The following is a 13,332-nucleotide window of genomic DNA, read 5'->3' on the forward strand; positions in this document are numbered from 1 at the left end:
TTGTGGAGCTGGGTCGGAGTCCGGGGCTTTAACACATCTCGTGCTTTGCATAGCAGGGATTTAAAGGCAGCCAGGGGGATAGTGGCATTGACTTGAGCGCGGAGTCTCGGGAATCCTCCGCGACCTCCTCTCAGCGCAGCTCTCCATATGGCACCCTCAAACCAGAGGAGATGAATGGGGCTGGCCTGGTGGACCCAAAGCCTGACTGCCAGAAGGAGCAAGTGCAGAAGCAATCTGATAAAAAGGTAATCTGGATTTGCAGCCAAGCCAGAGCGCAGAGTGAGAGACCTTGTGAAGTGGTTATGTTGTTCTTGATAGCATTTTTTAAGGCTTGAGATCGGGTTATTCGGTCTTTGTGTCTCAGCCTCTCTGCTTTCCTGTTAAGGATTCAGATCAAGGCTCAGGACAGAACAAGGAACACAAGCCTGGACCAATCGGCAACGAACGCTCCCTGAAAAACAGAAAGGGTTCGGAGGGAACGGAACGGCTGGAAGGGAATATTCCCCCTGTTAATGGGGTGGAAATTCACGTGGATTCTGTACTTCCTGTGCCACCCATTGAATTTGGAGTGAATCCTAAAGTGAGGATTGAATTTAATTTTATCTTCTTGGTGATTTGAGCTTGTTGAGACATAAAAGATGGTTTGAGGCAGAAGAATTATTTAGAGGAAGCATCCAGCTGTAGATTTGCCTTAGAACTTCATTGCTGATACAAACCAGGTACTCAAGGTGTCTTGGGAAACATGTAGTATCCACTTGAAAATACTGTCCCAAGGACCAGCTGGGGTGGTAACAGAGGTGAGGGGAAAAATTATGGCCATCTGAGCCTCCGTGTGCCTCTGGAGGTTGCCTGCTGCTCAGTGCTGAGAAGTGTCTTCTGTTCTCTTCCAGCAAGGCTTTACTGGAAGACAGTCTTTAGTTTGTAGTGTCATGATTCAAGATAGAGTCATTAACCATGAGAAGTGGATGGGTGGGCCCATGGACCTGGATTTGAATTTTGTGTGTTTTGCTTTTTCAGGACTCTGACTTCAGCTTGCCACCTGGTTCTGCCTCTGGCACTGCAGCTAACCCTGTCACCAAATTGCAGGATGCCTTGGCCAGTAATGTAAGTATTTCTTCTTTTTGGCATTGATGCATTGGAGATACTCTTTATTTAAGCCTCAGTTGCTTTCAAAGGGAGCAGATGTATTTCTGCAAATGAAAGTTACTGGATCAAACTGATGTTTAAGAGGAAGCTGGTATAATTCAGCATAGAGGGGTGTCCTTGCACAGAACCAAACCTTCATTTATTCTGAGAGCAAAATGGATCACAGTTGGATGTGATAGTTGACTCCTGCAGTAGCACTGGGGATTGAATCCTTTGAGGTGTAGTTACAGGAGCTGCCAGCTGAGGCTCTGCCAGCCTTGGTGGCTCATGACATCCTCCTAAGAGTTTACAAATATTCACCGTGCACAACTCTCCCCCCAGGCAGGGTTAACGCAGTCCATTCCCATCCTGCGAAGGGATCATCACCTCCAGCGCTGCATTGGCCTGAACCCCATGTCCTTCCCCACTGCAGACCTTACTCTTAAGGTAAGCAAGCTGGCATGTATGATTGGCCTAGGTGTGGATCTCCGTGGGCAGAGCAGTGAGGGTGGAGAGGTCTTTCCCAAGTGTTCTGTTAAGTATTGATAAACATTTAATTAGCTCCTGTAAAAGTTGTGCATAACTGCTATTTGATGTGAGTGCAAGACCCTCTCTTTCAAGTCCTGGATGCTGAAGTCCTTGCTAATTGTAGAACAAGTGTAACAGAGCTTTCTTACTATTCCAGTAGCTGGGTAGGATGGCTGGTCAGTGATCCTGGGTGACTGATGGTTTAAAGAGGGGGAAACAAAAAACCAAACAAACCCCACCCAGATGTACAAACAACAGCAACAACAAAAAACCCAAATAAACCAGAACACAAACCTCTACCATCCCAAACCCAAAAAGCTCAGCAAATACCAAGGGGTCTGAGTGTTTGTGAAGGATGCTTGACCTGAGACCTGCCAGCTTTCTACTGTGACTAGACAACAATGAATTTGAGCTCATAAGTCACAGGAGCAACTCTAGGCTTTGGTATTGTCCTCCCCATTTGAACTGTCTGTAGTTATTGTCCTTCATTTCCGTAGATGGAGTCTGCTCGTAAAGCTTGGGAAAACTCTCCTAGTTTACCAGAACAGAACTCCCCAGGAGGTGCAGGCTCAGGCATCCAGCCTCCTTCCAGTGTTGGAGCTTCCAATGGCGTCAGCTACAGTTCTTTTGGTGGAGTTTCTATGCCTCCCATGCCTGTGGCATCCGTAGCACCTTCTGCATCTATCCCAGGTACCTGCAAACTGCAGCAGCAGCATTTGCATTGTTGGGGTGGTATCTGGGAATCACCCTCTGATTCTAGTAAATGAGAACACAGAAGAGCTTCCATGTAAAGTAACTAACTGGCTGATGTTAAATGGGTTCTTAACAATTCAGCCAAGACAGAAAGAGGAACTGTCTCCCCACTTTGAAGAATGTTGAGTGTGACTGGTACAAACTTAGCACAAGGACAACTTACCCTGTGTAGTGGCAAGTCTCTCTGATGTCTCAGTAGATCTTCCTTACCCTTACCCCTTAGTAGAGTAGAAGGGAAGAGGTCTATGGCTGAGAGACTTCCAACAGTCCCAATATCAGTATCAGCCATTCCTCTGCTTCTTTTGCCATTGAAGGCACAGGTTCTGAGCACCTCCTGCTCTTCATATGTAATAACAAATTGCTTAGAGTTCACAGAACTCTACGAGGTGGGAGGGTGTTGCTGTTCTTGAGTTAGAGGAAAAGGTTAAGCTCAGTCATGTTAGATAGTGTGTATAATTAGGGAGAGCATCTGGGAAGAGCAAATCTACTTGGAATTTCTGACTCCTGGGTCCCAAAGGGCTTCTCATGTGTGCACTGACTTTCCCATGTCTCACTTCAAGAATAGAGTGGAATTTATAGTGACTTTGTTATTAGCTTCCAGTGGGAAAACAGATTGTTGAAAGTCAGGTGGCTTCCCTCCTCACCCACTCTAATCTTGGTTCTAAATCCCGTGGTTCAGATCTGCAGAGAACCACAGGAGTGGCACAGCAGTTACTAACTGGTGCCACCCTTGGGGTGAACACAGCTTTTAGATCTGTTGCGTGAAGGTCTCAAACACCATGTTTGCTCTTTCTGTCCCTCCTAGCTGCAAAGATGAGGTGATTGCAGAGCAGGTTTCTGGCATGTAGGAACAGTTTGGAGTGTAGTTCACCAATTCCTGAACTGTTAGTGTCTGACTCTTTGTGGAGGTGGGAAACCTGGGTACTATGTATTGACTTGCTGAGAGGTTGGAAATAGTCTTGACCTCCACGTTTCTAGAGTGTACCTGTATCTCCCCTGTACCTTGAATTTACAGCCTGCCTTCTCTGATGTTCAGGTAACCATATTCCACCCCTGTATCTGGATGGCCACGTGTTTGCAAGTCAGCCCCGCCTGGTCCCTCAGACGATACCTCAGCAGCAAAGCTACCAACAGGTAAGGGAGCAACACAGCTTGCAGGTGGCTTCTCAGGGAGTCTTCAGGGTGGTATTTAAGAAATTAGGAGTCATTTATCTGTATCATAGCCCAGAGGAGCTTGGATGTGGCTCCCTTTAGGTTCCTTGAATGCTGCTTCCCAGTGCATGTCAGAGTTAGGGGAAACTGAAGGGAGGGAGTTGAGCAGTTTTCCCCCTTTTGTACCAGTGCCCTTGGACTGGGTTTAACTGAGGCATCTGCGTGAGGTGAAGTGATTTTCAGTAGATTCCACAGCCTGTCAATACTGATGAGTCATTTCACTAGTAAATAGGGTGTTGATAGTGTTGGGAGAGCCCCCTTCAAGGTAAGAGTGCAGGCAGGTGAGAGCTGGGATTGTCAGTGCCCATCCTGTGTGTGGAGCATGTTGGTTCCCTCGTATGTTCATCAAATGCCTCCTTCAGGCATCAGCCTCTTGGTGCCTCTGCAGTGTTTTCCCTGGCAGAGTGCTGCAGTTGTGTGGAATGATGCAGGGGCTGGGTAAAGGCACAGGGTAGGTAATTTTCAGGCATATTGACTCATGGAGAAAACTGATGGATTTTTAGCAGCCTGGGACAGTTTCTGGCTCCTCTTATACCTCTTAGTCATACTAATTTCTTCTGCAGGCTGCTGCTGCTCAGCAGATTCCCATTTCCCTCCACACATCCTTACAGGCCCAAGCTCAGCTTGGGCTGAGGGGTGGTCTGCCTGTTTCCCAGTCCCAGGAGATGTACAGCTCCATACAGCCCTTCAGGTAATTGCTTTCAGTTTTCATTTCCTTGTGGCTTGCTCTCTTATGTTCCTGATGTCTGCGTGCATGGATCAGATATTCCACACTCACCTTTTCTTTCCTGTTAGTTGGAGTGGTTTCCTTTCACCTGGGCAGTGTTAATAGGGGAGAGCATGAGCATGAGAGTGAAGTATCAGAGTTAGTCCTTAAATGCATCAAAAACCTAAACACTGAGGTTTAAAAAAAAAACCCTTTTTTTTATTTTTGCGAAGAATTTTGGAATCTTTAATTTCTGATTTTTTTTCTGCTTTGCAAAACTGCTGCAGACTTCTGGTAACCTGAATCCTCCTTTAACTGCCACTCCAGAGGTTGTTGTGCAGGATATTGAAACATAAATTTTGGATACTACACAATGTTGTTCTGTTGAATATTCCTGCAACACAAGGACACGGTTGTAAAGGCTTAAAAGTGGAAATGAAAAACTCTTGTAACTGAAATGGAAAGTGGTATCACAGCTTATTTCTAAGTTGTCAGTTTAGTAGTCTGAGAACTGATGGGAGGCCAGATTTGTTTTGACAGGGTGTGTTTGTATAGTCTCCAAAAGTTTTCTGCATAATGACTTGAGCATGTTTCTCTTCTGCAGGTCTCAGGTGTATATGCACCCCAGTCTGTCTCAGCCCAGCACCATGGTCCTGACAGGAGGCACTGCTCTGAAGCCTCCATACTCTGCCTTCCCAGGCATGCAGCCCTTGGAGGTGGTGAAAACCCAGTCTGGGTCCCCCTATCAGCCCATGAACGGAAACCAGACACTGGTTTATGAAGGGCAGATAAACCAGGCTGGTATGGGAGCCTCCCAGATGATGGACTCTCAGCTCACCCAGGTTAGGAGCAGGGCTGGCCAGCCACTCTCTTGTCCAGGCTTTTTCACAGCCACTTGTCTCTGAGAATGGGTTGAAATGGTATTTGTCCTGATTCGTGTGTCTCTGTGAACTGAACTCTTCGCAAAGAGGCAGAAGATTTCCCTGAGACACCCTGTTCTGTGAACCATTGTTTCAGACATGCAGCACCTTATTTAATGAGATTCCTGTTAATACCTTGTCTGTCCCTGCTGAGATGTGATTTTGTAAGTTGGGAGTCAAACCTTGCAGTGCTGCCTGCATAGCAGGCCATGATGCACTAGTTGTCCTAAAAGTACCTCTTCTGAAAGCCAAATCCCAGTCATCTCCGTGTTTAGCTCAGCTTCCAGAGTAAATAGGAACTTGTTTTAAAGGCTCATCCGTCTTCTCAGTTCATTTCTTATCCAAGTCTTATTTACAACTTCTGCTGATCTGTTTGGCAGAAACTTAACAAGAATTTCAATGTGTGAAGAAGTTTTTCTAAAGCATGGTTCACATAAAGACATTGAATCCTACTGTGGGCTTAACTGTGTTTGTGGACATGTGCTGCAAATTCTGGAGAAGTTTGATTCTTTTATTAAACTCATCTTAATGTTTGTTTTGTGCAACATGTTAAGGTTTATTTTTTGTTTCAGAGGGATTTTTATGTTGTGACTGACGTAAAGAGTTAATCCTGAAAGTAACTTAGGTGAGGAAAATACAGAGAATACTGGCAAACTAAATATTTGAAGAAATGGCCTATCAATCATAAGCGAGTAACTTGATCTCTTTTGCCAGCCTTTGATATATTTATTTATTCCAGAATGTTGTCTTAGAAAGTCCCAAATCCAGCAACTGTGAGAAAATCAGAGGGAACAGGAGACAGTCCTGAGCTACATGATTTTTTCTAATTACTCTTAATTGCTGCCATCATTGGTTTGAAGCTCACTGCAGAACATAGAGCTGAGCTCCCTGTCACTTTTTGGGGACTGAACCCTAGAGAGTGTTTTGGTGTGAAAGTATAGGAGACTTTCTGGTTTGGGCAGCAAAGGTGCAAACAAAATGCGTGACCTGAGCTGCCTGACATTGCCTTCGTATCAAGGGAAGATACACCCGTGCAGTGACCACGAGGAGGACTGGGAAACTGGGCTCTAGGCGAGGAGGAAAACCCTGTGTCCAAATGCAGTTATGTTAACTTAATGGCATGTTAAAAGCCCAGCTGATAAGGGTGTTGGCAGCACTGCCAGAACATCCATTTCAGTGTGAAAGTCCCTCTTTTAGTGATTTGTGTTTATTCTGTGCCAGACTGCACTGCTTGGGAGCTTCCTTTTAGCAGTGCTGTGCTTTCAGGGTGTTGGGAGGCAGTGTGTCAGACACAAGACTGTTGCTGCCATTAAGGTAACTGCGTGTCCTTGTCACACAGCTGACAATGCCTGTGCCTGGCTCTCAGCTCCCTCTGCCCCGCTACGGCTCTGGCCAGCAGCCCCTGCTTCTACCACAGTCCATCCAGCTTCCTCAGGGGCAAAACCTGCCTGTGGGAGCTCCCCGAAGAATCCTGCCCCCTGGATCCCAGCCTTCTGTCCTTGCTGCCAGCAGGGAGGTAAGGATTAACTCCTGATGCTCATCGGGGCATTCAGTAACCCCTTCTGTGTTGAAGTTTTGCTCCTTGTTAGGGGGAGAACGGCTTGTTTGGGATCCTTAAACATCCAAGCCAAGGACTGGTGTTAAACTGAAGGAACCCTTTACCCCACATCTCCAGCGTGCAGGCCAGCAGTTTTCAGGTTTTGCTGCTGGTCACCATTCTGTTTCCAGGGAGCCACATCCTGCCTTGATCCGGTTTGGAGTCTCCAGTTTTATTACATGTTTACACAGGTTTCCCCAGAGTGCTTGAGGGGTGGTGAGCTCCAGACACAGTTGGAATACTGCCCAGATATTTCACTCTGTTGTGAAGCTTGTCCATTTGAGTAGGTATATTAATGTCATGTCTGGTTTGATGGATTTATATCATAAGTTTGTCTATTATAGGGGAGAGAGAGCATAGTAATTAACTTCCAGGTTCTGTATTTGCTTGTGCTGCTGGCTTGGTTTAATACAAACAGATTGTATCACTTACAAGCCTCACTTTCCTCACCTGAAAAATATTTCTTTTAATGGGCACGATGGGGAGAAGGGCAAAGATTTGGCTTAAGCGTTTATGTGAAGTAACAAGTGACTTATGAATGCAAAGATGATACTCTCTCTCACTCATTTTCCTCTGTAGTCCTCCCAGATGGAAATGAAAGGGTTTCATTTCTCCGATGGTAAACAGAGTATGTCCTCTGGAGGGTCTGTACCATCACCACATACCTACAGGTGAGATGTTTACACCACTTGGGCTCTGTAGTCAGGATGGGGGAGAAACAGCATCCCCCCTTGCAGGGACGTGGTTTATGTATCATCTCTGTACAAGATCCACTTGGGTTTTCAGGTGTGGAGTGTGCTTACTGCAGTCCAAATATGTGTAGCAAAATGCATGGTCATGACTTCCATTTTGGGTTTGGGCCAGTGTGGGAAGTGCATAAAGTTACTTGTTCACTGAGTCTCAAAGACATATTGGAATTGGTGGGTTTGTGTATTCTTGTGAAGGTGGAAAATTTGAGGGTCATTGAACAGATTTTTTTGATTTCTAGCATGGTCTTCAAGATAGGAGTACTCATGTCTAGACATACCAGACCTTCAGGTCATGGAGGCTTTTGGAACATGCAGTTACTTCATTTTTTTTCTCCTACCCAAGCCTTGTGTTGCCTTTTAGAATGTGGAGCTCAGTGATCTGCACAGCACAGACCCGTGCCCTGTCTACTGCTGCTTTCTGCTCTTTCTTTCTTTCACACATGAATAAGGTTCTCATTCCATTGTAGAATTTACTCCATGAATGTTGTCGACTCTTCGATTTCCAGGCCTAGCTCTGCCAGCCCAAGCGGGAAGCCGTCGGGACCAGCAGTGAGCATGGGCTCTGTGCAAGGACACTACGTACAGCAGGTAGGGTCCTTGAGTTCTCTGTGCAACCAAAAAGTGTCTGCTCTCCTACACTGCCTTGGGCTGCAGAGGAGAGGCAGCAAGGCCTGTGTGCTGAAGCTCGATGTGGGAGCTGTTATTTTACCCGCAGGGAGAGGGGGGTAGGTGAGTGGAGTCCTGGAGTAATGCTTGTGTGATTTGAAAGTCAGGAAAGATTAGAGGATTACCTGCTCTACTGAGGAGTTTTTATGGGTTATTTGCATTGCCAAACATGTGGGATACTTTAAGACTCTTAAATGTGAGGTGTTTTAGGAGCAGATTTGATGTCTTGCATGAGTGATGGTCTGTCTGCCTAGATGTGTCTGTCCTAGCTAATGCTTTGGTTTTGTGTGTCAAAAGGCAAAGCAGCGGGTGGATGATAACAAAGCCAGTCTGGGAGCAGTGAAGCTGCAAGAAACAGCCTCCCCAAGCCAGATGAAGCCAGTGCGCACAGGAGCGATCAAACCTCAGGCAGTCAAAGTGGAGGAGAGCAAGGCCTAGGAGCACCTCTGATGCCCAGCTGGTCCTGCTGCCTGAGAGACCCTGCAGCTTAGACTGGACCCCACTGGATCTCCTGAAAATCTCACCAGATCTATCCCCACCCCACACTGACTGACTACAGCGACATCATTCAAGCCCCTCTCCCAACAAAGCAGTTTGAAACAGTGGATATGACATTGACCTGCTTGCTTTAAAACAAACCAATCATGTGACTTTTAAGTGGCTTTAGCCATTTTTTTTTTTTTTATTTCCCCCTCCCCATGCCCCATCCACAGGTAGCTGTGATTGCTCACTTGGCAAAGCCCGTCCTTCTCCTTCCCTACTTCTGTCTCAGCAGAGTGGCAACTGGGGGAGAGGGGTTAGTTTGAGGTTTTTCATTTTAAAGGCAGCTGAGGTTTTTACAAAAAAGCTGTATCTTTGTTTATAGCAGAACTTTTATATGTTCTCTCATTCCCCCCCCTTCTTTCTGCTTTCCTCATTCCTTTCAGAAAAGAATTCCCTTCAGCTAAAATGATGTTCTGACAAAACTCTGCTTAGTTTTGTATATGGTTCTGTGCTACGTTGAGAGTTTGAGTTTGTTTGGGTGTATTTCCCCAGGTGATTTAGCCTTTGACTATTTGATTAAAAAAAAACAGGACAGTTATGGCATTTGTTAATTTTTCAGTATTTTTGTTTTAAGCTAGAAGCAGTGCTTGCATTAGGAGTAAATGTGTACTAAAGGCATATAGTAGATCAATGCATCAATCCTGAAACTTGCACCACTTCAATGTAGTTTTGGGGTGTCTTGTACACAACAAAATGTGGCATTTTTATTTTAGGGAAAAAAACCTAACAAACCACCAAATTTCTGTTGCAAGTTCATCTGGATCTTGGTGTTTGGTTTTCCCTTTTTGTGGGTTTGGGATTTTTTTTAGTGACTGCCAAACACACACACCAAAATGTAAGTCATAGATTTACGAAATATAAAATTTGTTAAGGAAAAAAAATTCTCATAGCACATGGGTCAGAAGAGTTGGCTAAAGCCAACGGGTCTGTATGGACTACTTTTTGTAGTTGTGATGCTCGAATTCTTCGTGTCTCCTGCGACTTGTTCTATATTGTGTTCATCCCTCGGGGCTGTTCTCCTAAGCTTTGCTCTTCTCCCTTTTCCCCAGGTCTTGCTTTCCGTTCCTCTAACTCATGGCTTTCTGTAAAATTTGCCTAGAAGCATGTTGGTAAGAGAGCCCCTCTGCAAGGCAGCCATTTTAGCACATTTGGAACCTCCTTTTTTTGTGTTGGAAGTACTTGGTTACAGAGGCAGTTTGGAATCATCCTTTTACTCCTTCCCCGGGTGAACAGCAAAGGGTTCTTTACTCCTGATGCATATAGTGTGTACAGCATTGTCACCTCACCACTCCTCTCCAGTATTTGATGATCTGCAAAAGGAAGATCCCAGTGGGAGAGGTTGGGTTTTATTTCTCTGGCTGTTTGGTTTTGGTTTGTGTGTATGTGTGTGTGTGTGTGTGGCGTGTGTGTACGTAGATCTTTTAGGATGGACTTAACAGGTCCCTGAAAGGGCTTGGAGTCCTTCACCTGACGGTAGTGTTAAGTAAAAACTACTTTCAGCTAACTTGGTTTGTGTTGTTTTAGCTTTTTCAAAATGTAAAGTAGGCTGGTCACTCTAAAGTGAGGGACAGAACCATTTTTGGAGGTGATCGCTTGCTCATGGGCTGTGCATTGGCCTCTGCTGGGTGGCAGAAAGTCATTTGGTGGTGGTTCCAAAGAAGATATTTTGAACAAAGAATGTATTTGGGAAGGGATCTGAAAGGTTGTTCTTGTTTCTTCATTTGCTTTCCTCTCCTCCCCCCCTTTTCTGGAAAAGATCCTTTGTAACTTTCTAAGGATGCATTTGAAGTTTTAAGCTAGGCATAAATATGATTTTTATACAGTAGCTTTAAAGAGCTTAGAAACCTAAACTAACTTAGGCATAGTAATGTCCCCTCTTCACAGGTGTCCCCACTGATCATGGCAGAGAACCCGAAGGGAAAGGGACAGGATGGTACTTTAAGAAAAAAATAAAAGCTCTTTTTTCTTAGGTTTTATGGTTTTTTAATTTCAGAGCAGAGTGTGCCAGCATCTCTCTAGCATCCTCCTTAAAGTACAGGGTTTGAGATTTAGCGACAAATATTCCCCCGACCTTCAGACATATCCCAGACCTGCATCCTCATCTGCTAGTCCTGCTCCCAACGTTTTCCAAAGATTGCACCACCAGTAAGTCATCCCACCCTCCTTTCTGTTTTCTCCCTTGAAATATCATGAACAACAGAATTGTCTGTGGGGTTTTTTTTTATTATCCTTCTGCCCAGCTGGCCCTAGCTAATATCAGCCCAGAATCTAACTGTAATGGCTAAAGAGACTTACCTGAGCCCCCCTCTTCTCATCTCTCCCCTGCCCTAGACACACTACTTCAGCTTTACAAAGACACTAACCTCTTTCCTCCCACCTGTGTGACTTTGGAGTGGTCAGACACGTTGGGAGAAACTGGGTTACTGCTAGATCCAAGTTACTGCAGTCCCTCTGGTGTAAATGCCATCAGAACTACAATACTTCCTGTTGGAAAAGGTCACCCTTCTTTCTCTTTTAACCCCTCCATTCCTTCCCCCCAACAGAATAAAACACTAGAATTTATTTATACGTATTTGATGTTGTAGGTCTAGGTGAAAAAGTAATTGTTTCACTGCTCTATTTATATATTATGTCTGAATTATTCTGTGCAGGAAAGGCCAAGAAATGCATGTGAGCTTCATTCCATTCCTCACCTTTGCGTGACTGTCAGCTGCAGTTGGCAAGACTCTCTCTCACTTTAGTGGAGTTTTGTGTGATGGAAAGCAGTTTTAGAGCCCAAATTTCTACGGTGCAATATCCTTCTCTGGCATATATATTTTTGTTTGTTTGTTTAAAGCTAGTCTAAGGTTAGTGCAGTTTGTGGTGCTCTGGAGTCAAAAGGAAAAGCCTCTGATTCTCAAGGAACAGAAATGCCAAGGGTGCTGGTACGCTGATACAAATCCAGCTTGGGGAGGAGGAGAGTGGAGATGCACAGAATGTGTTGATGCAGTTGCAGAGGGTCCTTCTGCTTGAAGGGTTTGGGCCCTGATTGATTCCTTTATGAGTTGCTTTTTGACTGGAAATCAGCTACCAAATTGCAGGCTCCTTGTGCTAGGGAAGGTGCAGGGTGCAGCGGGAGGGAGAGGTGGAATCCACCTTCTCAGCAACAGTGGGCAAAGCAGAAATATTCAGAGGCTGACTTTGCTGCTGCGTGTTCAGCAGAAGGTCTGAAGCACGTGTGTGATCCGTTCTTTCCCTCAGTGATTCGTAGCCAGCAGCTGCACTCAGTGCTGCTTTCCTCACCTCACCACCACCTCAGCTGCTGTTGGCTCTTAATTCAATAACAAATAGATATTGAAGTTGTGGGGGGAGGCAGGGGAAAAAAAAGGCACTCCAGTTTATTTTTAAATGACGAGTGGAAGCAGCACAGTCACCAGTGACACCGGTCTTGCTGTTGATGTCCCATCACTTGCTCCTGGCTATGCCAGCTGTGCAGTGTCAGCACCTCTGGATGTGTTTGCTGCCCATTGCCCTCCCTGTGCGTGTTGTGCTCACGCAGAGGCACTCACTCCGTCAGGACCTTCCTTGCAGGAATGCTGCAAAGCTTCGAGCTGCCCTGTGGTTCCTGTGTATTTATAGATTTAAAAATGAGCTGAGCAGTTTTGCTGTGTCTCACCTGGCTCCTCCGTTCACTTTGCAGCCAGACCCCTGCATGTCAGGATCTCCCTCTGTTGCTTTTTGTTAACCCTCCCTGGTTAAGCACAGATTAATTCTTTGTACCACGGGTTATATTTGACTCAGCAGCCCAGTTTCTCATAAGAAAGTTGCATTTGGGAATAAGAATTAATTTACAGGAGGTGCTTAGTTGTGGCCCATGGGCACAGCAGGTGTGTTTTGCTGAAGTGATGTAACTGGAGGGGCAGCAGAGTCCAGCTGGTTTTTGTTGTTTATTTTAATCCAAAGACCACCAGGTTTTTCCCAGTGGCCACAAACACTCCCTTGGGTTTAATGGCTTGTTTGTCCTGGCTGCTCCAGATGTCCTTGACTGTCCCCCCGGGAATCACAGCTGCAGCAGTGAGGCGCTCACCCTTTAGCATGTCTCGAGGCGTTGTCCTTAGCTGGAATCCTCCCTCTGGTTCTGTATAAATTGCATTTGTTGTTTCTCAAGGGGATATTGTCCTCCTTAAAGCTTTTAACCTCATGACCTGTATAGTAAATTTTTTTTGGCCTTTCCTCTCTTTGTCTTTTCATGTAGACCAGATATTTGAAAGGGCAGACGATGGATAATTGTGTAACGTGCAACCTGTTTATATTTTTTGGAAACTTTTACTCGGACCGGAATTCGAATCACGGAATCACCAGGCCAGTTGCGGCACACTCTTTATTGCCCTTCTCCTCGTTTCAGTACCTATTGTTTCTCCTTTCAAATATGTGATTGTATTAGCTCTTTCCATATGAAAGAATTCTCCTTATTTAAATAAAAAAAAAATTTAAAAAAATAAAGCAGGTTATGCTTTTCTCAAAAAAATCCTCAGTCCCTCCTCTCATTCTTTT

General features: G+C 45.3%; 1 protein-coding gene across 8 annotated transcripts in view; it reads left to right on the forward strand.

The window, feature by feature from the left end:
* The window catches only part of PRRC2B (proline rich coiled-coil 2B), a 45,763-nt gene extending 32,457 nt beyond the window's left edge, over positions 1 to 13,306 (forward strand). For 5 of the 8 annotated variants that reach the window (XM_017809969.1, XM_017809968.1, XM_017809973.1 and 2 more), the window contains exons 21-32: positions 54 to 245; positions 386 to 580; positions 1,018 to 1,104; positions 1,468 to 1,572; positions 2,151 to 2,343; positions 3,443 to 3,540; positions 4,182 to 4,309; positions 4,929 to 5,166; positions 6,584 to 6,760; positions 7,421 to 7,512; positions 8,058 to 8,178; positions 8,554 to 13,306. In XM_017809969.1, the coding sequence (XP_017665458.1) occupies positions 54 to 245; positions 386 to 580; positions 1,018 to 1,104; positions 1,468 to 1,572; positions 2,151 to 2,343; positions 3,443 to 3,540; positions 4,182 to 4,309; positions 4,929 to 5,166; positions 6,584 to 6,760; positions 7,421 to 7,512; positions 8,058 to 8,178; positions 8,554 to 8,694 (1,767 nt within the window). In that variant the 3' untranslated portion in view covers positions 8,695 to 13,306. The remainder of the gene's footprint in view (positions 1 to 53; positions 246 to 385; positions 581 to 1,017; positions 1,105 to 1,467; positions 1,573 to 2,150; positions 2,344 to 3,442; positions 3,541 to 4,181; positions 4,310 to 4,928; positions 5,167 to 6,583; positions 6,761 to 7,420; positions 7,513 to 8,057; positions 8,179 to 8,553) is intronic. The other 3 variants (XM_017809974.1, XM_017809972.1, XM_017809976.1) reach the window with 3 other exon arrangements.
* The last annotated feature ends 26 nt before the right edge of the window (positions 13,307 to 13,332 follow it).

Source organism: Lepidothrix coronata, unplaced genomic scaffold (genome assembly GCF_001604755.1).
Source record: "Lepidothrix coronata isolate B3197 unplaced genomic scaffold, Lepidothrix_coronata-1.0 Scaffold28, whole genome shotgun sequence".
NCBI lineage: Eukaryota > Metazoa > Chordata > Aves > Passeriformes > Pipridae > Lepidothrix > Lepidothrix coronata.